A 23,412-nucleotide genomic window follows, 5' to 3' on the forward strand; every position below is an offset into this window, starting at 1 on the left:
TCTCCCAGGACCCTCCAGACAGGTCAAAACAAACACTGTTCTTTGGGAACAAGGTCTGTTCTGTTTCCTGCAGAACCAGGCACCCACACTAGGAACACAGGCTGCCATTTTTAAGATGCTGACTGAGGAGGAGGGTGGAGGAAGAGTAAGATGAAATGCCATTAAGCTATCCTCCTGGGTTTCAGTTGTTATGTTTGTTGTTTTAGCATTTATTTGGTTTCTGTAAGCCTTTAACTATTTCCCAGACTTTGAACAAAACTGATTTCTATCAGTTTTTGCCAGTTTTTTTTAGTGTTTTTATGGAGGGGGTAGGTCCCTAGAGTTCTTCATTCTGCCATTTTTGTTGACATATATGCATATTTTTAATGGAAGTAATGCAGCAACATTTGGGTGAATGTGACATGATTTTCTTATTATAGTCTGAATATGTGATCTTTATTAAAACTTTGTGTACTTACACTCTAGTTACGATATAAACGTTTGCATATATTTCAGAAATATAAGTAGATAAAGAGTATGGAAAATTAAAAAAATGACAGATGCTCATGAATTACATAAGGAAATTTAGGGGCTTATATGTACATACTTATACCCTTTGAGTGTAACTAGCTACTATGCTCATCCTTTCCCACTATTAGAAAAAGTACTATTAGATTATTGGTCAGACCCAGTATAGCTTACTGCTGGTGTATGAAAAGCATCTTGTTTTAATGTTTTAAACTTAATGTTCCTCAGAGTCCATGGAGTTCATTAAGTTTCTGAGAGGCCACTCAGATGTTTTGTCCCTAGAGGCTACAGCTAATGTGTTTGCCCCTGTCACCAGTCCTTCTTAAAACATGATGTTTAACGTCTTTGGTATGTCATGCCTTATTTAGAATAACCACTCCCTTCATGTACCCTTAGAGAGGTTCTCATGATAGCAAGAAAGGGAATACTTGGCAAGCTCTTTGGTTACAAGATCTCATCTCCCCAAATTACCATGCTTGCTGAATTGTAACTGACAAGGATATTACTTCATGTGCTAAAAAAAAAAAAGATTACAGTAAACACACAACACTATTGGGCTTACTCTTGTGAATATCTAATGCAAGGAAGAGTGTGCTAAGGAAAATGGAACACTTTATTCAACAGATGTTATTATAGATGAATTTTTATATTAAGATTTAAATGGATTTTTACTCCTTTAGATGGAATTTTATATTAAGATTTTTCTCTCCAACTGAGTAGGAAAGTTAATACCTCTTATTCTAACTGGAGATCATTAAGCATATAATACATTTTTTTTTTTTTTGTGGTACACAGGCCTCTCACTGTTGTGGCCTCTCCTGTTGCGGAGCACAGGCTCCGGACGCACAGGCTCAGTGGCCGTGGCTCACAGGCCTAGCCGCTCCGCGGCATGTGGGATCTTCCCGGACCAGGGCATGAACCCGTGTCCACTGCATCGGCAGGCGGACTCTCAGCCACTGCGCCACCAGGGAAGCCCCCATATAATACATTTTTAAGGGAGTCTTGCATGCAGTGAATCTAGCTGAAGTGACATTGGAGGATATAACAGCACATACAAATTAATTTTTCAATTTAAAATATTTGGGAAAGGTAAAGATAATATATTTTGTATGTGATTTTCCACATGCTACATTCTGAAAGCAAACTACATTTGAGCCACTCTCTGTAGCACTTTCCAGTAACAACTTATTTTAAGGCAGAATTTTCCCTTTCCCTAAAGTAATAATTGTCTATAGAGAAGCCGCATCTTTTTAAACTGAAATTCTGAACAAAAATTGTTTTCATAGTTGGCATATTTTTAATATTTGGAGAAAATTATGGAATATAGGCTACAATTTTTTTTTTTTACTAATCTGAGATAGGGAAGTTTTCCTTACCTCAGTCACAGTGTCTGAGAACTCTCTGACTGTGGTCATGATTAAACATTATTAGGCTTTATACAGAGAGATTAGATGTTTGTTGTTAATAAGAATTTTGAGCTTTAAGGGGACAAACATAAGTAACTGTAATTAATAAACATTTACTCAATGTAAAACTTGGCCTCAAGCTCCAATTTTGATGTTTGTGCTGAATAAACTTTAGAAAACAGAAAAGTACTAAATGGATTAAGATTTACAGGTCAAATGCTACCTAGATGTAGACATTAAACAAATTATTATGATCACTTATGGCTTTTCCATAAATGCCACTGCAATACTGAATTTATCAATCTGTGAACAGGAACTAGGGGAATGAATGTGATTTTTAATAATAGATTTTGGGAATATGTAATAATGTTAACATAGTGCAGAATTTACTTCGTAATTTTTGCTGAATATAATTGTGTTTTGAAAACATACCTTTCTTCCTGCTAGCACACATACTGCCCTGGGATTTAACTTCATATACCCTTGTAGGCTTTTATATTTCCCATTCTTTACTGAAGTTCATAGATACAAAACGGGTAGGGTCACTGGATATACACCTGGGTCCTGGTTTGAGACTACATAGGTGGAACTCTCAACTAACAAAATTCACCATGGTTATTACTAAGATCTTAATGAAAATTAGATAACAAAGCCTAAAAAAAAAGTTTATTGAGCTGACACTAAATAACTGTGTTTCTAAATCCTTCTTTAGGAAGCACCACAGAAAATAGAAATTCAGGTTTGAGAGTTTGAAAGCCCAGTTACAAGCTCTATTTTTTCTTTGTGGCTTTCAGCTTCCAGTACTTAAATAAGTCAGATAAAATTTACATTTCCTGTCTAAATTCCTGTCTAGTTTACAGGGTTGATGTGAAGAAAAAAAATAACGTAACATATGGGAAAGTGCTTTATAAACTAAAATGCAATATACAAACATAATAATGGTTACACTCCTATATTTGATTTTCAAGAAAGCATCATTGAGTCCCTCATATTGGGATAACTAATCTATATCTAGGTCTGGGAATAAGGTTTTGATGGCATGCTTCTTCCATATAACACAAGGGCACAATGTCCATAGTGGGTTAGTTTTGTGGTTGTAAGTCTGGATTCTTGGGTGACACTTCTAAAGTTGGAGAAGAATTAATTCCTAGTTGTGGTGTGTTGCTTTCGTTGCCTGATGCCTTGAGGCATGTTGATTTAGTCATGTTGGCTTTACATTTTTATTCTGGGAAGGACCTCCACGTCCCAGGGTAGGTATCTGAGTAGTATTCATCCAGCTCCCTGTCCTACTTCCTTTACCTAATTATGATGAATAAGAACAAAACGCGGGCTTCCCTGGTGGTGCAGTGGTTGGGAGTCCGCCTGCCGATGCAGGGGACGTGGGTTCGTGCCCCGGTCCGGGGGGATCCCACGTGCCGCGGAGCAGCTGGGCCCGAGAGCCATGGCCGCTGAGCCTGTGCGTCCGGAGCCTGTGCTCCGCAACGGGAGATGCCACGGCATTGAGAGGCCCACGTACTGCAAACAACAAAACAAAAAAGAACAAAACGCTATTTGTAACCATACATGTCCTTTATACTGAAACTGCAGAAAGTATAATTTTTCAGTACATGACATTTTCATGCATACATCTATGTCTGTGCAATCCCAAGAATGAAGATACATTTCATAGTTTTCCTTTACTAACATTGTGGTTTTCTTTCCTAGTGAGTGAACAGTTTAAAAGCATGAATTCATAACTGCATTGTCATTTATTTCAACCTATTGCATACAGTGAATATAATGTGCTTGAAAAACACTTCGATGATGCCTTTGTTCTTTCCATATTAAATTTAACCATCCATGTCTATGAATTAAGTTTACTAGGAAAACTCACGTTTAAAAAAACTGTACAAGAAACAGCTGGATTATCACAATCAGCAAGGAAATGAACTCAAGAATTTGAACTAGTATGTCAGGAACACTTTGTCTTCATGGTAAACATTCACTTTATGCAAATCCCACTCGGCTTCATTTAATTAAAAAGCTGAAAAAGAAAGAAAATTCTGGGCTGAAAATAAAGAAAACACCAAGTGCTTTTTATCCCATTCTAAATTAGTACATGTAAATATAAAATAAAAATGTCACAGTTACATTATTTCACCTCATTCTAATTTTTATATCAGGGCAATTTCTCTGAACTAGTTCCTGTAATGGGATCAGGCTTGTGGTAAGAATAGGTCAGGGGTGGAAGCAGTTGTTCATAAGAACTTGAACTTGTGGTGTTTAAGTTTGAGTAACTTCTTTTTTTTTTTTTTTAAAATAGTTGATTAACAATGTTGTGTTAGTTTCAGGTGTACAGCAAGGTGGTTCAATTATACATATACAGCTATCTCTTCTTTTTCGAATTCTTTTCCCATTTAGGTTATTACAGAATATTGAGCAGAGTTCCCTGTGCTATACAGTAGATCCTTGTTGGTTATCTGTTTTAAATATAGCAGTGTGTACATGTCAATCCTAATCTCCCAATGGGTAACTTCTGTCAGCCGTTCTCATTGTTAGCTAGACCATTAGTTAAATCGGCATTTAAACTGACAATGTAGGGGAACAAAAGGGAATGGATTGAAACACATATTTGGAGTGGGCCGTTTCAACGTCCTAAACAAAATATTTTTTTCTGGTTATTTAATCTACAATGCATTTCTTAAAATAACTAAAGACTTTTGAGGATTTTATAATTTCATTATATTGAACAGCCAAAAAAGAATATATTATAAATCATAATAAAAATATCATCAGATTCTGATGAAACAACACAAATATGTATTTCTGTATGTACATATAGAAATACAAGTAAAAAGTAACTATTTTTCCTTTCTTAACTTCCCTAAGCAAAACTTTAACCTATGAAAAGAAATTTATTTACGTTTGTAAAATCGTGAGTCAATTTAAATAACATTCTTCAAGCTTTTGTTGGTTATTTGTACCTTTCTGCTAACAGGTAGCAACTTTTTCTTCTGAAGTCTTGACAACATAATTTTAGGACAACCAGAGATAAACCAATTCTTAACTAAATATTAAAAAAATATATTAATGGTTACTATAGTTGAAAAGCCATGTAGTTGGGAAAAAGTTCAAACTAGTAAGTTTAATACTTGAACATTTAAATTATAATATCCTAGGCATACGTTACTTCATCTTTCTGAACCTCGGTTTCCTCATTAGTGAAAAGAACGGTTGTTTTGGATGATTTCTAAAGTTCTTTCCAGTGCTAATATTTTATAATCCTGGTGATACTATATGCTAAAATTAAATATATGTATTATAAAACATTACATGAAACATTTAAACATATTTTAAATATGTTATCTATATTGGTTTACATTATATAATAAAGTAATTATGCAATACAAACTAACCTTTTTATTACCCTGTATCTGTTTCTGAGGAATTACTAAATTACAAGACAGAAATCATTGTGCTGATATCTAGGTGCAACTAGACATTGCTTCTAGTTTTTGAGATAACAAGTTATGACTTAAGTCCTGCAAGGGTAACCAATGCCATGAAGAGTCAGAAGTAAAATTCCTCAGGACATTAAGATACAGATGCTGTTCAATCCATATAATCCTTAACAACACTGATGGCAAAGCAGGTATATATGTCATGTGTAGATGAACACTTCGGCTTTTTCTGTCCTCAATTAAAAGACTGCCCTGAAGATAAAGCTGACTGAAGAATAAGGGTTAATGAAAAAAGAAAACCTGATCACAAAATATTTAAAACTATAAGTAAAGTTGAAAAACTTATAACTTAAAAGAAACCTGAGAGGGCTTCCCTGGTGGCGCAGTGGTTGAGAGTCCGCCTGCCAATGCAGGGGACATGGGTTCGTGCCCCGGTCTGGGAAGATCCCACATGCCGCGGAGCGGCTGGGCCCGTGAGCCATGGCCGCTGAGCCTGCGCGTCCGGAGCCTGTGCTCCGCAACGGGAGAGGCCACACAGCGAGAGGCCCGCGTACCCCGCCCCCCCCCACACACAAAAAAAGAAACCTGAGAATTTATAGTTTCCTTTTTTTTGTTAAAAATAGTCCGCACATTTCCAGCGATGGAATACTAAAGATCACCTTTTAGCACTGCTAAAAGTATTACCATCATAAAAGCAAGAATAGTAATATGACCTTTATGGTCATTTTATACTTGCTAACTTTCTGGTGCTGGAAAGGTTAAAAAGGTTCTACAACTTTTTATATGTTGCTACATTCACAGGGTAAAAGGAACTTTGTATTTTCTTAATATTGAAATAGACTGAGAATCCTTAGTTACCAAGGTATTTGTTTACGCCAGGGTTTTTTCCAAACTGAAATATTTTTAGAAAACTGTTAAAATAATCTTTTTTTATATATTATTATGAAATGAGAAATACATATTTAATTTTGAACTAATCATTCTATTGTACTAAAATAAAAGTTTAATCTAGCAGAGTACTACCTAATTTATATTTAAAATAATCTTTTTCATAAAGAGTTATAAGCATTTGTTCAAGACACCGGAAATACCTGAGGCACAAAAGTGTCAAATATTTTGTTAAAATGTTTCTTAGAAAAGTATGAACTATTATTCTCCAGGTAATCATTCAATAGTTCATGTTTGGTTTTATTTTTTTATTATATAAATGTCCAAGTTGTATTCCAGTATGAATGTTTTATACTGATTTCATCACTCAAGAAATAAGTTCCCTCATTTCTATGTATCAGGGTCTGACATACTTTTTGCTCTTCTCACATTTACCTGTCTAATGTTGATGTATCATCTAATGGTTCTCATAGATTCATGCTTCTAATACTGTTTGGATAATAACTTTCCTAATAAGGCTTATTATAAAACATATACAATCCTTTTGTATCATACTTAAAAACGGTTGAATGCTAAAAACTGAATATATTCCTCTTATTTGGAATGTATTTTTTCAGTGTTGCAGTCTGTTTCCTCAGAGGGAGAAGCTGCCTTGGGTACCACAATCAACTTCTGTCTGGACTTCTGTCCACCTGCTGTCATGAATGAATCTCATGACAGTTCATGGTAGTCTATACATGGTAGTCTATACAGTTATAACACTGACTACCGTGGCTGGCTTATTCTCAAGTGAATACATGCCTGGTCAACCCTAACTCAGGTAGCAGTATAAGACGGATGCTACTTGGCAAGGGTATTGACCTGTACCCAGGAAGAACAGGCAGAGGCCAGGACCAGCAAATATGCCCCAGAAGCTCCCCTTCTCCGAGGCTACAGGGATGCAAATATTCCCTTCTAGTGTGTAACTTTATTATTACTTAAAGTACATCAGGGATGCCGAGGGGCCTTGTATATACAAAGTCAAAGCACTTCTCCCTTTAAATCTGGCTCTCTGCTAATGCTCCCTCACAGTAGCAGATATTCAGGATTTAGATAAAAATGCAGTCCCTGACTTGCTGGGGAGTGATATTCCAAAAGTTCATAAACAAGCTTATTATTTGAAATCAAGTTTTTCTAGAGAAAGATTAGTTAAAGTAGTAACTATTTCCTCAAATTCAGGGCCCCCAGAAGTCAGCTTCAGTCAGTATTCAGCAGGACTTACTGATCATCTACTGTGTAGAATAGAAGGGGTTGCAAGAAAGGAATGATTGAAAGTCATGGCCGTTATGTTTCTTCTCTAGAGGAGAGAGACCTGGATACAATAAAGTATAACACAGTGACACACTTGATAAGATGGCAAAGAACAATTTAAACAAGCAAACAAAGGAAAAAACTGGGAACAAGTGAAATGAAGGGATAACAGCCTAAGCGAAAGGAGCTGATGGAGGAAAGACAAATTATGAGAACAGATTCCATGTGCACCATACGGCTAAACCAGGAGTCAGCACACTGTGAATAAACTATGCGGGCCGTAGGTCTCTCTCGGAACTACTAAACTAAGCTGCTCTAGGGCAAAAGCAGCCTAAGACGAGGCATAAACAAATGAATCTGGCTGTGTGCCAATAAAACTCTATTCATGGACACTGAACTTTGAATTTTATATAATTGTCACATCACAGTATTCCCTTTTTTCCAGTGATTTAAACCTTTCTTAGTTTACATGGCACACAAAAATTGGCAGTGGGCTAAATTTGGCCCAAAGGCAGTAGTTGCTAACCCTGCTCTAAACCACAAGGTACAGTGAAGACTGTGCTGGAAGATGAAACAGGTGGAACCAAACTTTAATATAACCCTTCCCTACGTTCAAAATGTATACAAGTCAAACTGCTGACATCCCAACTTGAGTGTTGGGATTATAAAAAAATTTATTCAGTTTCTTGATATTTTCTAGAAGGAACATGTATTAACTTTTCCTTCTTTCTGGTTAGCCATCAATGGATTTTGATGAAGCAGCAGCATAATCTGTGCATATCTTAAAAGATTCTGCATTATTCTCGAGTAAGTGATGGCTTATCGATGATAACGACTAAACACGGAGATAAATTAGGAGGCTGGGTGATATTCTGAAAAAGATACTAGGTATATAAATTAAGACAGCAGCAGTGGGGATAGCAAGTGTTGGAGACCAAACTGACTCCAAGGTTTCTACCTTGTATGATTATGAGAATAACAGTGTTGTAGGGAAAATGGGCAGGGCAGGAGACACAGGTTTGGAGCAGAGATGAGCTTGGCTTTGGGGTTGAGGGTGAGGTGTTAATGTGGTATTAAGGTCTGTTTCTAGATCTCAGGAGAAAGATCAGGATTTAACATGTATATTGGGGACTGAGAAGTAATCTAAAAGGAAAAAGGAAGGTCCAAGCGTGCCATGTTACAAAATCCAGGGCATAGCCTGTCCAAGAGGAGCTAGTTAACTAAAGTCCTAGAAAGGTTACACGGGTTGCAGAATGAGAAGAGACATCTGGATTTGGTTATTGGGTGGCTACTGGAGACCCATATTACATGTAATATGTAATGTTTGTTCCTTTTCTCTTCCTGTGAAATATCTGAACAGGCACCAAATAGTGGTTTGCATTTTGTTTTGACTTCTCTTAATTAATTTATCTGTTCCCCAGTGTTTTAAAAAACCAGAATGTATGCGGTGCTCTTGAATGAATGAATTCTGTCCAATTGGGAGCAGGTTAAGTTCTCTACCAAGATCTTCAGCTGGACAGAATTTTCTTGTCTAATGTTCTCACTTGCTGTTCTCAAACTGGGAAAGAAGTCAGACCTCATGGTTACGTAATGGCACTCGGTCGCACAGAAATCACTTGTGTGGATAAGGGGCAGCTGCTCTGATTTCATCTTGGAGCCAAAGAAGTGAACTCACTCCTGTTCCCCTGGCCTTGTAGCTAGTAGAACTTAATGAGTCACTGTTCTCAGGATTTTCTAACCTTTATATTCACAAGTGTTCTAAGGGGATGCAAGGGAGAAGTAGTTATGGCTGTCAGCCAGGCCTCTGCAGCCAAAAGCCCTGGGGCTCTCTTCTTTGTAACAGAAAATTACCAAATCCAGAAAAGTCTTCAGGTCTGAAGTACATGATCTAAAATAAAGCCCTAAAGAAATTCAGGACTTTATTAGGAGTTGGGAAAGGGATCTTTGGGAATGGAAACCTTTCTATTGATATACCTACAGTTACGCACGGTGAGAGCTGTCAAGTTTAACGACTGCTGAGGCCTCTTCTCTACAGCCTACACAGCGGGGCACTTTGGAAGAGTCTGGATAACGTTATTATTATAACTAGGTGTGGTCAGAGACGTGGATGCTAGGTCTGGGGGGAAAAGACCAATAAAGCTAGTATGTGGAGTAAGGTGGGGGGACACGTGAACAACAGAACTTCTAGATCACAGGAGCTTCCTACTCTATCCCTCCTTTCAGGGGTTGCTGAGTGGTGGGGTTTCTGCCGGCGTAAGAAAGTTGTGTTTGCACAATAGAAATAACCCTCTAGAGCTTCCTTTGCTGTGTGTGTCTCTGCTCAGACCATGTGTTCTGAGGTTTGAGGGACTGCAGTGCGAAATCAAAAAACCTGGACTCTGAGTGTTCTATAAAAATCACTTTGGATTTATATGCAGGTTCCTGGTATCTATTTCTGCAGTATCAAATATTGATTAAAAAATCAGTCCGTGTTTAGAAGACTTGTATTTTATTATTCTGGATATTAAAGCTTATATTGTTTGTTAGTGGAAAAGGCATTTGACTATACTTTTCCTCAGCAGAATTAAACATATTTCTGTCAACTGTTCTGCTTTCCTCCCTCAAGTAATAAAACAGAAGTAGCCAAATCGAATTAAATTTTGTTTGAAGTGGTGGGCATACGCATGCATACGAATATTATTGTTTAAAAAAATTTGTCAGTGGTTAAGTCCATGGGTCAAAGTCTATTGCTGGAAAACTTCATCTGAGGGCTTGTCCCTGTAGCAGCTAAGTACAACAGCGTAAGGCTGGGATACGAGCTCTCATAGTTCTAAGTTATCTTGCATTTGTAAAACAATAGTTGGCCACAACTTGTCTTACTTATGAGATAAATATTATGGTTGTTATCCGAAAGATGAGGAAAACTGAGGCTCAGAGAAGATGAAAAGACTTGCCTGCGGTTACAGTTTTAAAGTGCCACGGTCCAAATCACATCTTCTCACTCAAAGTCCAGATCACTTTCCAATACACCACAGTGAAATACAACAATATGGAGAAAATAGTCCTTAAGATTCGATTTCCACTTGTACAATAGTATTACAAAGATTTAGCACTGTATTCTTTATGTAGATAAGATAGGACACACACAGAAGTGCCGCTATAGCACTCCAGCTCTTCTCTGAACCACCTCTAAGTCTTTGGTCCTTTACGTCATTCTTCAAAGCTGGAACTCAGCATCAGAAAGGCAATCCCAGTGAAATTCTCATCAATGATACATATTGTGGATTGATCACCACACCATTTCTGTGTTTTATTTTTGTACGGCTCAAGATTGTGTTTTATATCCCTACAAATGAAAGATCTACATCTAAGTAAGATGTAGAAAGGAAAGTGATACTGTTACATAGTGTATGTCCTGGGATTTTTTGCCTTGCTGTGCTTGTTCACTAGCATACTTTTCTCAAAATTCATTAGGAATATCTTTCATGTCTACCTATTATTCTGTACTTTCCCTTACTGAATGTCAATCCTTTTTTTGGTTATCATCTCTCAAAGTAACCAAAGCCATCATGAATTATAAGTATCTTGTTAAGACAATGGAGTAGTTTCTATGTCCATTGTAAGCTTAATTAATACACATTTTTATATTTACTTTTGATGCCAGCCAGCTCAGGATCATTTTGAGGTTGCAATAAGTATCTTTAGAGCCCAGGTGTCTGGAATAATGTTTACACACTCCACACACCCCTCTGGGTGTGTGGAACAACCTGACAACTCCATGGCGTATCATGTGATGTGAATTCCACCTTCTGGAGTTGTGCACTGTGGCAAACCAATACTCTCCTCTCCATTATGTTTCTATCTTAATGGTTCCTGTTGCAGTTAGGTAAGGAATACATAAAAAATGTTTTTGAATAAACATATTCAATTTAACAAGTATATGATGAGCACCTACTATGTGCACAACACTTTGGAGATATAAAAAAGGCATTTCCAAAGACCTTCTCTAAAATACCTTACGATACTCTAGAATGAAAAGAACTGCAACACACAAAAGTTACATATGAATACTTAATGAAAAATGAAACGTGGTAAGGTGCTACTGAATAACCAAGTGCTGAAATGGCTAGTACAGGCAAGAGGTAGGTTAAGTAATTACTTCTGAGAACCCACTACCTTTCAGGCACTACAAATTGATTATATAATTTATCCCCTCAAAATTCTCAGATAGGTATTAATTATTATGCCAAGTTTACAGATGAAGAAACAAGCTTAACAAAGCTGTTACCCAACCCCATAAAAACACTACTTTTAGAGGTGATGAAAAATGAGACTCAAAAGTTAAGTAACTCCAAGTCCCAAAGTTAGTGAAGAGAGAATGGAAGATTCAAACTTGGATCCGTGTGACTGCAGAGCCAGAGTTCTTATAACATACAAAATTATATACTGAATTTGAACTCAGATCTTGTGATTCTAAACATTATTTTTCCATTATACCATACCTCTCAAAGACAACCAAAGATTCGTAAACAGGAAACAAAATGATAGAATTACTAGAGAATGTTTCATGCTGTTTTCCTACTAAAATAGACTTGATATGTCAAATAGTTTTATAGAAATTTTTTGAAGAAAACTTTGAATCAGTGTGTCAGTGGAAAACAGTGGGAAAGTAATTACCCATAATGGAAGACTCTCATGTATGACCACTAGCATTTTACTCTTCTTAGAAAATGGAATAAGCCCGAAAGTTAATCTTTATTTAATACACAAGATGAATTCAGTGCTATCACTAGAATAAAATTCCTTCTTTTTCTGAACTATGGCTCAGATGGTAATTACATCAAATTCTTAATAATCTTTGATATTTCACTGATAATTTCAGGGGATTCGAGAGACCAATTAAGTTCATCAAAAGGTTCAGGGAAAATCTGTTCTTCACCAACTGAATCCTGCAAATAAAAAACAACAGTTGCCAATCCCAAACTCCCTAACAACAACAACAAAAAGACAAAAAATAATTGTAAATCACTGTATTGTACACCTGTAACTTATATTGTACATCAACCATACATCAAAAAGAAAGAGAAAAAAAACCTCAAAACAACAACAAAAAAACCCAAAACAACAGTTGCTTAATCTTTAGCGTAAAAAAATCCTGCTTAGGAAAAATTAAATATAAATGTGTAAAATCTTTATATCAGAACTAATGAGAATAATTAGCATCAAAGAGTTATTGAGTAATTAATACTATGTGCCATTTACTAAGTACCAGGCAATGTGCTAAGTGATTTACATCATATAATCTTTACAAATGTCAAAATATGTAAACATTTCCCATTTACAAATGAGAAAACCAAGGTTTAGAAAAGTTACTTAACTTTCCCAAAGTCACTGAGCTAGTAACAGGTAGATCAGGGATTTAAATGAGGGAAGTTTGCTTATTGAAACTTAAAGATGATCTGGGAGAGTTTAGTGATGGCATGAAACATGTTGATACTGTGGGGAAAAAAACCCTTAAGACTAAAATGTGGGGACGATTTAAGGAAATAGAGTAAACATGTAACAGACTTTTATCCCTTTCAGCAAGTATATAGACCAAAAACAAAAAACAATAGCAGTGTGAAGTACTCAGAAAATAGGAAGCGCATGAATGTTTAAGGTTTTGTGAGGTTTAAAATTAAAATAAAAATGAAAAGAAAAAAGATCATTCCTTATAGAAGAAATTAAAGGTTGTATATCAGACAATTCAAAATTGTGAGGAAATAAAAAATTAGTTTTAAAATAATTCTGGACATAGTCCTGTGCATCAGAGGCATTTCTTGGTACAAAAGTTCTAATTCACAAACCTAAAACACAGATATCAAAGGCTACCAAAGGCTGGGGCATTACACCCAAGAGAGTACTTTGGCATTGGAGCCAAAGCCCCTGGCTAAAGGTGTTTTTCAGTTAGTAGATGGTGTTATGTTCAAATATGCATTTTCAGTAAAGGACATCTCTCGTCTTATCCAAAGTACTGGTATCATCTAAAGTAGGCAGAAGTGGGAGGTTTTTCCATTCTTTTTGAAGAAAACTGTTTATTTGTCCTGGCAGCTCATCTCAAAGTCAAGGAAATGGTCTTGGTTGAGAAAGCTTTTTTTTTTTTTTTTTTTTGCAAGCCTACTTCAATGTATGTCTGGCACAAAGGATTGGATTGATTTAGCTCTTGGTCACCAGGGTTTATGATTCATTATACTAGGCACTAGCTCTCATTGAAGATGGGCATCCACAATGTCTTTTCAGAAGTACCCAGGCCAAGACATACCTCTGGAATATGGAATACCTTTCCTCTTGCTATAATGATGGTGTCGAGTATCTCATTTTCTCATTCCCTACAAACTACTTTTATCCGATAGGAGCAAGATTTGGTTTGTTTTTTATTTATCAAATACTATAATGCTGGTGCCACAGACACGTGCTTCTGGGAATGCAAAGTGCTCCTTCAGAATGTGGTACTATGTTCATAACTGACCAAGCCTCTCCCATAGGATAATTCAGTGGGAAATCGTCTCTTTTTCTTTTTTTATTAACGTGTCATCTTTCAACTATTCCCAGAATTATTTCTCTTGTCCTTTCTTTCATTTATTCCCTCTCTCACTCTGGCTTTTGCCATCACCTTTGCTTTCTCTCCAGGGAACTAGTTGGACAGAAACTGTTTTCACTATACTGCCAGGTTTTTAGAACTTAGCTGAGGATTTATCCAAATCTCTGGTATATATACTCCCTCCAGTCCTTTTGGCAACACTTGCTCTTGATGTTAATCATCTATTTATTATCATAATCATTCGCAAGAGAACTGATAAAATTTCTGAGAAAAAACCTTATTCTGAAGGAAAATGATGCAGTGGATTAAAAACAAACCCCAAAGCAATACCTACCATTACTAAAGTAACTCTGGCATATATGCACGTGTTAGACTAATAAGAGAATAAAGCTTTCCAGATGCAAAGTTGGGATTTTTTCTCATAATGCTCCCCTCTACCATATTTTGTTAGCTCAGAGGGATGCTGTAAATGTAATGAAGGGAACACATATAACCTATTCTATCAACCTGACAAGGCAAGAGAATTTGATGATGAATGATTGGAGAGCTATGAAGTAGGAGGGCTAGAAGGATTTATGGAAGCTTGATGAACAAGGCATCACTATATCCATGGAAAAGGTAGAATGCAGGAAAGCAGAGACAAACAGAAGTTCTTAAGAGGCTGAAGAGAAATATTAGAAAGCTTTGAAGGGATATGGGAAGAGATGAATAAACTAAGAGAATGATTTAAAGTGGGCCGTGGAAGAGCTGGAACAGCGCAGCAAACAGTGGAGTTTGCAAGAGTGGAGGCCAAAGCCAGGATCCTGCCTTCATGTCTCTGTAATGACATGCCACAGTCTTTCAGTGCACTGGGTTTCCCAGGTTTTTTTGCTGAGCTCTGTTCTGAGTCTGTTTCTTGGCAGCTCCTCTTAGGGGTTTTCATCTAAACTATGTCAAATTTCATATTCACAAACCACTCTTGGGCGTGATTTCCACCTGACTCCTTACATCTCCACTTCCAGCCCCGTGAGGCCAGCTAACGGCAAGCCCAGTCCTTGTTTAGCCTGGTGGGCCCTTGGAAAGGGAGTGTGACTGTGACACAATAAGAATGGTTGATGCCACACTCGTAAAGAAATAAGCATATACTCTGGTTCAGAAATGCTCACTATGAATATCTAGGGTGAGGCCTGGAATATGTATTTTGAAAAGCTTCCCGGTGATTTACATGTCCACTCCTGGTAAAGAATCAGAGGATTAGAGATTTATACTACTAAATGACAACTACTTTTGGGGAAAAAAGGACAAACTTAAACTCTTCATATCATAACAAAATAGTGCTGTCAAATGTAACATTATTCCATGGAACGAGAAAAACAACTTTTCTCTACTTGTTCTAACATAGCAATATAATGACTAGGAAGATCTAGATAGGGGATGATATTCTTGTTAGATTTTGATGCTCTGATGTATAAGGAAAGCTGGAATTTGCTCTTTACCTTCCCCTATTTTCTGACCGTCAACTAAATAGGTTTTAAGAATCGCACAACATCCCTTACTATACTTCACCTTTTATTAAAGTAGACACCTTTCACGGACACTGTAAATGCTGTAGGTTGAAATGAGTTAATTTAACTGTTTTTGACACGCTGAATAAAAACTTAAGAGAAATAGAAATACTCTTCTACAAATTCCATCAACAGAAAACATGCAAGTCAAACTAAGGCTCCAGTCATACAGAACCGTGCTTCTCAATCGTAGGGCAGGGGAAAAGAAGAGCGTGAACGTCATCTTTCCTGGGCGTTACTTAATCTGAGATTTGATTAGTCTGACTTCACATTTCAAAACCAAAATTAGATAGCCAATGTCAAGAATAAAATCAAGAAACTGGAGGCTTCAATTGCCTTTCTTCTTACTCTTCTTGCCCGCAGAACTAATGTTTTTTTAAAAATTCACTTACGCTGCAGGCAGGATTAAAGGTAGATGGCCTCACAGCTCAGATCTGATACTCACATTTCTTCCATTCCTTTAGTACATTTATTTTTAATGGGTGTGAGAAGAAGAGATTGGAAATGTGCCTCTGTCTGTATGAGAAAACAGAGAGGTAGGGCTGAAGCGTCTTGCTCTTCATTGTAAGCCCAGAATCAAATCTCTGTCACGGGAATAGTTCTGTGCCCCAGAAAAAGCTATACATTGCTGCCATCACCTATGTAGAAACATTCTCTTAATATAATTGCTCAGTTCACATACAAAAGGGACGTAAGGTATGAAATTTTATTTTCTATCAATATATCATTAGTTCTACTATCTCAACAGAAAAGAGTTTTCAAAATCTCTAAGAAAGGAAATACAGAGCCTTTACTTATTAATTAGAGAGAAGGATGGGTTATTAGAAGGACTCCCTAGAGAAAGAGAAAGTGGAATGTTTATTCCTTTCAGAGAAGCTGAGGGAGGAATGTGGTCAAGAAGTGAATCTGCCTAATTCATGACCCGGACAACTCTAATCTGGCACATCAGTTGTATTTTGCTTTAGTGAAAAGTATAGTTTGGTTATAATACATCATTTTGGAATAAATTTTCAACATCTTTCCATCCCCAATTATGAAAATATGTTGGTAAAAATCTTAGAGGAGATATTCATTATACAACTTCCAGTGACCAGACGTTATTTTATCATTTAATTTTCCCTTTCAAGTTTGCTTTTATTGGAAAAAAAGCTAAAACTTTGCAGAATTCAAAAGATATAAGTTACTGGACACTGAAAAGTAGCTTTTATGAGAAAAAAATTTTGCAAATGAAGTAAAAATCATGATGGACAGGCAAACCAAGACAAGAAGAAATTTTGATAAATTCCACAAAATTTAAAACATTTTGCTATCTGTTTATGTACATATGTAATATGCATATAACATGTATCTCTAAAATAAAACTATGCTATGCTAGGCAGCAGGAACCATGCCTTATATCTCCTTCATATGGTCTATGCAGAACACATGGCAGGTGCTCAAAAACTTGCTTAACAGAGTTTAAAGTCACTTGGCAAATAAGTTAGCTACTTTATATTAATCCTTAAATATATATTAACCAATGAAATTCTATTTATTCTATTAGTTAAAAATGAAAACAGTCACATTAGTATAATGATATTACCTGTAAGGGTAGCCGTGGTACTTGGAACGAAATATTGAAAGTAGAAAACTGAAGAAGAAGACCACCAGGCCTAATCCCACTAGACAAATGACTAGAAAGAGACAGAAAACTCCATTGGTCTAGACACACACAACCCAAATGTTTATATTTTTTAAATGCATTCAGTTAATCACAGTATACTTACATGTAACAGTTCATGGCACACACAGGTACAACAAACCAGATAATCATTATTTTCCACATTCTTCTCAATGAAAATGTACTATTTGGGGTATGAAAACAACAAAAGTGATCTAAGTCTTCTGGTGGTTTTCTTCTCTTACAGAATTCCTACAAGTACTAAAATGCCCCCAGAGGGATCGGAACAAAACACAACAAAACATGTGATAAACCGCAAACAAGGTTATCAGCCCCTGCATTGTGAACTACTGGCTATGTTAGCAGAGACATTTGCACTATTAGAATGTGCAATAGAATTTTATTTTCAGATGCCATGGAATATTTACAGAGAAATGTAATTTTAGGTTATTGGCTAGATTATTGCCTCAGTAAAAGCCTGTTCCTTACAAATAACAGTTCGTCCCAGCGCACTGAAGGCTAGGAACAAAAGCTTGGGGAGTGAGAAAATATGAACTCTGTGACAGTCAAAGCAGGAGAAAATCCCCCTAAATAGCTGGTAATAGTGTCTCGGTATTACTGTTTGTTTTACAAAGGAACACACGTGTATTTTACAGCAGAATGTGCTTAGGCTGTGGTCTAGGTTTTCAGTGTCACTTTGTCCAAGGCAAGTTGACAACAGGGAAATTTCTTTTCCTTTCTGTTATGGTTAGGAAGAGTTTACTCTAAAGTAGATGACTAATCAAATATATATTATATACATAATAAAAATGTATGCAAATACATATATTGGATTTTAATTAAATAAGATACATTGCTATTAGTAAAATAAACAAAACATAAATGCTTAAAAATCTGAGCCAATTAAATGCAGGTATGTTTAGAATAAAAGAAAACAGGTATATCTAGAGAAATAGAAATTTATTTAAATCTGTTCTGTAAATAAGTAGAAATTAGTTCTTAATAAGAAATAGCTAACCGTTTCTTAAGAATAAAACATTTGTGCGATACTTGTATCCTTTCGTTAGTTTCAGGGAATTCTTTAAAAACACTGAAATATCTAATATAATTAATTATAAAAGAAAGGGGAAGACAAAAGAGATTAAACACACTAAGACAGACGGAAACAAGGAAGATTAAACGGTTCTATATACTGCTATAGTGATGAAATACGATTTTTAAATTATTCTAGCATATAAATTAGACCAGGTTTAATTACAACCCTGGAAATCAGGGAGTAGATAAGGTATGGCATTGTTAAAACATGGTCTAGAAATCTGTCAGTTTTCTTTCAACTCTGTAGGAATACCATTCTCTCAGTTTTGAGAACAAATTGCGAAAAGTCCTAAGTGCTTAATAGCATTGAGCTGCAGCCTCTGTGGCATTTCATTTCAGGTAACACTCATGAAGGTGAACTTCAAATGAATATTGGCAGAAAGCAAAGCAAAAACAGTTGCTGAATACCGCAGAAATGAAAAACACCTTTTTTCCCTTAGATTGTGGAATGTCCAAGTATGACAGACACTAGCCACTAGACATAGCAACTGTGCTTACAATAATCTTAGTAAACCCAGAATTAATGACATGATGCTTTACTTTCTACTTCCTACATTTGGCATTACCAAATACTTCTTCCTTTCCTCTGTCTTTTTCTCCAGAAGCTGAGTAAAACACTTTTTCACTCCCTTTGCTGCTTTTGGTAGCCTCATCTGATTGTGTTTGATGGGAAATAAGCCTCAAAACGTGATCAAGTAAGACAGAGTATATTACTTGATTCTATGCAGTGGAACAAAATGATGCTACTCAAGTACTCGCACGTGGGGGAGAGGACCCGAGACAGGAGTCAGTAATGACCCAACAAACCACTGCAGCCCATACGAGATAACATGCTTGTGAGAAGAAAATGCTATGACGACACAGACGCATTCTGACCTGGGCAATAATAATCACAGTACTTGTATTATATCAAAAATAAAAATCACACTGGAGTCAAAAGGGATAATTTAAAAAATATATTTCCCATTCTCCACCCCTTCTGTCTGTTTCTCGCCCCCCCACGCACACACACGCACACACTCACACACACACACAGACACACAAATAAATAAACTGGCAGTGGGTGGGGGCTGGAGTGATTATTTATATATATATAGTTATAGACCTGCAATTAAAAAATTACATATTTACTATTTTAATATGAAGGATACATGATATATATATAAACACATAAGAATTTGTCCTTATAAATATTACTTGCCAGTCCCAAGAACGTCACATTCTTTATTCAAAACATAAATCATAAAATGATGTTCTGAGCAATGATTAACTAAAGAAAGTAATGCGTTCGTCGCTTGTGTAGTTTCTTTCTAACAGTGTATAGATGGCATCATGGGAAAACAGAGGTTAGACTAAAGTGTCTGTTTCATCCAAAACATTTCAACACTTAAGATACCTAAGAATTATATTTAGAAATCACTATGACTGATTTATATACATGTCACCATAACTAAAATTCCCATAATTTTGGGAATTTGGATTTGGGAATTTGGGAATAATGGATTTTATTTTAAACTTCTTAATAAATTATGAGTCTTTTCCAGATGCCTGTGTTCCTCACGCATACATTCTGGGTTTTAAAAAGGGTTCAGAAATGCAAAGCATATTGAGAAAAATCTTAATTACAGGTTTCTGGAAGCATAATCGTTAGCTCACATGGGGACTTTATATTAATTATAGAAAGATCTGTGGCGGGAAATACTGAATGTAAGGCTGTCTGTCCTTTCCTAACCTCTGCTCATCAGGGCAGAAGATTTTTCCCATGTGTTCTTTCCCTTTTCCTGCCAAAAATATGTTACTTTATAAACATGTATTCTTTTTCTACAACTCCCTCCGAGGAACAGTTCTGTCAAAGGATAAAATGTAGTCACCTTGTTAAGACATAGTGCTGGAAGTTGGTAGAGTTGTAAATCTTGGAATATCATTGGAAAAGGCAAAGACACTGGAAACCATGGTATCACGAAATGCCCCCTTTCTAAATGTTGCTAAAAGGAGGTTTTGGAGGTAATCGGAAGTATAGTATTTCAGGGTACAAGACCTATGCAAAAACTTCTCTGAGTCAGTCCTTGAATGCATACCTGATTCTTGTGGCACAGGGAAACATCATTAGCCAGTAAAACCTCTGAAGACTCTGCCCACAGAATTTTCCACCCTTCCTGTAGGGTGGACATGACTACAGAGACTACAGCTTCAGCAGAGATGCGTCAGAGCACCCCAACCAAGGGTGAATAAGAGCTCTTCTTTATATCCAGTTCCACAGAAAATCACCCAGTCCCATTTTGGAAGAAATGTATTTTTAAGTATTTGCCACACACACATCCAAGAAACAGAAAAAAGTAAGGAACACCACAACTGTCTTCAAACCAGAACATTTCTTTAGAAGCTCATTTACAAAGGACTTTTATCTATTTCCCATTTGATTTAAATGAAGCTTAAGACTAAAACAAACTTAGAAAAATACCAACACAGAGACTTACTCCGTCTTTTTCCAACATCGCCTTTGGATGTTGCCGCTTCATTTAGAAGAACCATCCCCATGGTGATAGCAGCGTCTATAGTAGTTGTCAAGGAAACAGTAGAAATAGATGCAAATAAAATCTATTAATTTTTCTGGATCTGAACACAATGTGTTCTGTCCCAGAATGATTAAATTACAAACGCACACAGAGGTAAATGCAATTTATTCTCTTTATATAACATAAGATTACCGCTCTTTGTGTATTTAAATATGCCTTAATTTTTAGACTGTATAACCTGAAACTTTGAGATTTTAAAGGTCTAATTCTAAATGCCCTTAAATTCCAGAACTTTCATAGTGCATATGAATTATAAACTCTCAAAACCAATAATGATATTTCACATTATACATAAAGGTATACACCAGTTACAATTAGAATGACAATTTATTGGCAATCATAGAAAATTAGAATATATTCAGCATGGGTCCAACCAACCAACCTCTGTTGGACGCATAATGCATCCAAGAGAAAAAGCCACTATCAGCCCCATGCAATACCATCTCCCTGCCCGACACACATGTATACCACGAAACTTTTAGGAAATCCACAATAACACAGTTTGAAAACCTCTGAAATTTAGATAATTACTAAGTTCTTTGTGTTTCAATCATGTCGTCATGGCCTGAAAGGACAAGGTAACAGAATGAATGTTTTGCACTAGCAGTATGTTAGTTTGTGGACTTTAAGGATTCATTATTCTTAAGGTGTTTTGGACAATTTACTGATATAAACTCCCTCGAGTCCAGAGTCATAGGAGGTTGTCAATAATGATCGAAAAATTAAAAGCTTGTATCACTCAAACGGTGGATACACAGGGAATTTTGACTGCTTAACTTAGTTCTCTGGAGCAGACTGATAGGGCTGATGTAGATCCTTAATAAGGAATTAAATTAAGGTTCTCCTTTCATCTTTTTTTGCCAACACCCTTTTATATTCATGTAAAATTCTAATCTATACATTTATGTACATATTTGATCTACTGAAAATTCATAGAGTTCTGGATTATTTTAACTATCACAGAAACATTTTTTATAAATATTCAAAATACAAATGACACTTAAAAATGATTTTATATAGATAATATAAACGAAACAAATATTTCTTTTATGACACCATCTGCTCAGTAGCTTCCAAAATTCCTTTATAAAACTGGGGAAAATCACACTATTTTTATTTCTGGGGAAAACAAGTTTTAAAAGTTAAATGCTTTAAAATTTTAATGAGAGTAAAGCCATATATTCAATATTCTCAGGGTGAAACTGAATACATGAACACCCATGTGTACATAATATATGTGTGTGTGTATTATTAGTACACAGACATAAATATGCACTTAGCGAGAAGTTATTTATTAAGCAAATTATATTTTATTGGATATTAACTATGGTCACTCAAGTGTAACATCCCTGTTAATATATCTTCATATGTGTTATTTTTACTACTGTCTCTCTGTAAATTGCTGCATTATTATGATGTAAACTATGTGACCTACATGCTGCTCATCTGATTGCTTTTGAACTTCACACAAATTCAAACAATGTTGTTACAAAAGTGTAAGATTTTCATAAGAGTGTACCACGTTATTGCTTCATCTTACTGATGGGCATTTGTTTCCCAATGTTTGCTATTTCAAATACTCCTACAAAGACTGTCTTTTTACATGTACACATGCAATATTTTTCTAGGGTCTACACCTAGAGGTAGAGTTTTTGAGAGGCTGATATGTGTATTTTCAAATTTACTAGGTATGATCATATTCTGTAAAACAAGTAGTGTTAAGAGTTTCCATTTCTCTTAACATTGCCGAAGAAACGTTATGTTGGTATTGCTGAACTATTGATTTTATCAAATTGTTGAGTGGGGATCTGTATCAATAGTGAGTCTGAGTATCTTTCGATATGTTAATTCTTTTTTGTTTAATCTTTTGTGTAGTGCTTATTTGTCCATTTTTCCAAACGCATACTTTTCTTATTAACTTAGCAAATGCTTCACTTTTTTCTGGATATGAATTGATTGAAGTGTTGCATATAGATTCTTCTACTTGTCTTCTAAATTTTTTAGTTATGCAGAAGGTTTGCGTTTCAGTATGGTCAAAATTATTATTCTTTTATGAGCTTTGGTTATTGTTTCTTGCTTATGAAATTAATTCCTACCCCTAAGTCTTAGAAATATTCTCTATCTTTTCTTAATTGAAATATACGATATTATGTTAGTTTCAGGTATACAACATAGTGTCTGGACATTTAAATACACTAGGAAATGATTGCCACCAGTAAATCTAGTAACTATCCCCTCCATACAAAATTACTACAATATTATCAACCATACTCCTTATGTTGTGTATTACATCCCCATGACTATTTTTAAAACTGTAAGCTTGTACCTCCTAATCTCCTTCACCTGTTTTGCCCAACCCATCACCCACCTGCCCTCTGGCAACCACCCTGTTCTCTGTATCTATGAGTCTGTTTTTGATTTGTTCTGTTTTGTTCATTTGTTTTTTA

The 23,412-nt window shown here is 35.9% G+C and overlaps 1 protein-coding gene across 4 annotated transcripts in view; it reads right to left on the reverse strand.

The window, feature by feature from the left end:
- Window positions 1–3,484: 3,484 nt before the first annotated feature.
- The window catches only part of TUSC3 (tumor suppressor candidate 3), a 183,014-nt gene continuing 163,086 nt past the window's right edge, over window positions 3,485–23,412 (reverse strand). For 2 of the 4 annotated variants that reach the window (XM_082680493.1, XM_082680490.1), the window contains 2 exons: window positions 20,867–20,941; window positions 3,485–3,936 (listed from right to left, as the gene is read on the reverse strand). In XM_082680493.1, coding sequence (XP_082536619.1) covers window positions 20,909–20,941 — 33 coding nt within the window. In that variant the 3' untranslated portion in view covers window positions 3,485–3,936; window positions 20,867–20,908. Of the gene's footprint in view, window positions 3,937–17,216; window positions 17,308–20,866; window positions 20,942–23,412 lie in introns of those variants that run through there. The other 2 variants (XM_082680489.1, XM_082680492.1) reach the window with 2 other exon arrangements.

Source organism: Grampus griseus (genome assembly GCF_964374135.1).
Source record: "Grampus griseus genome assembly, chromosome: 21".
Taxonomy (NCBI): domain Eukaryota; kingdom Metazoa; phylum Chordata; class Mammalia; order Artiodactyla; family Delphinidae; genus Grampus; species Grampus griseus.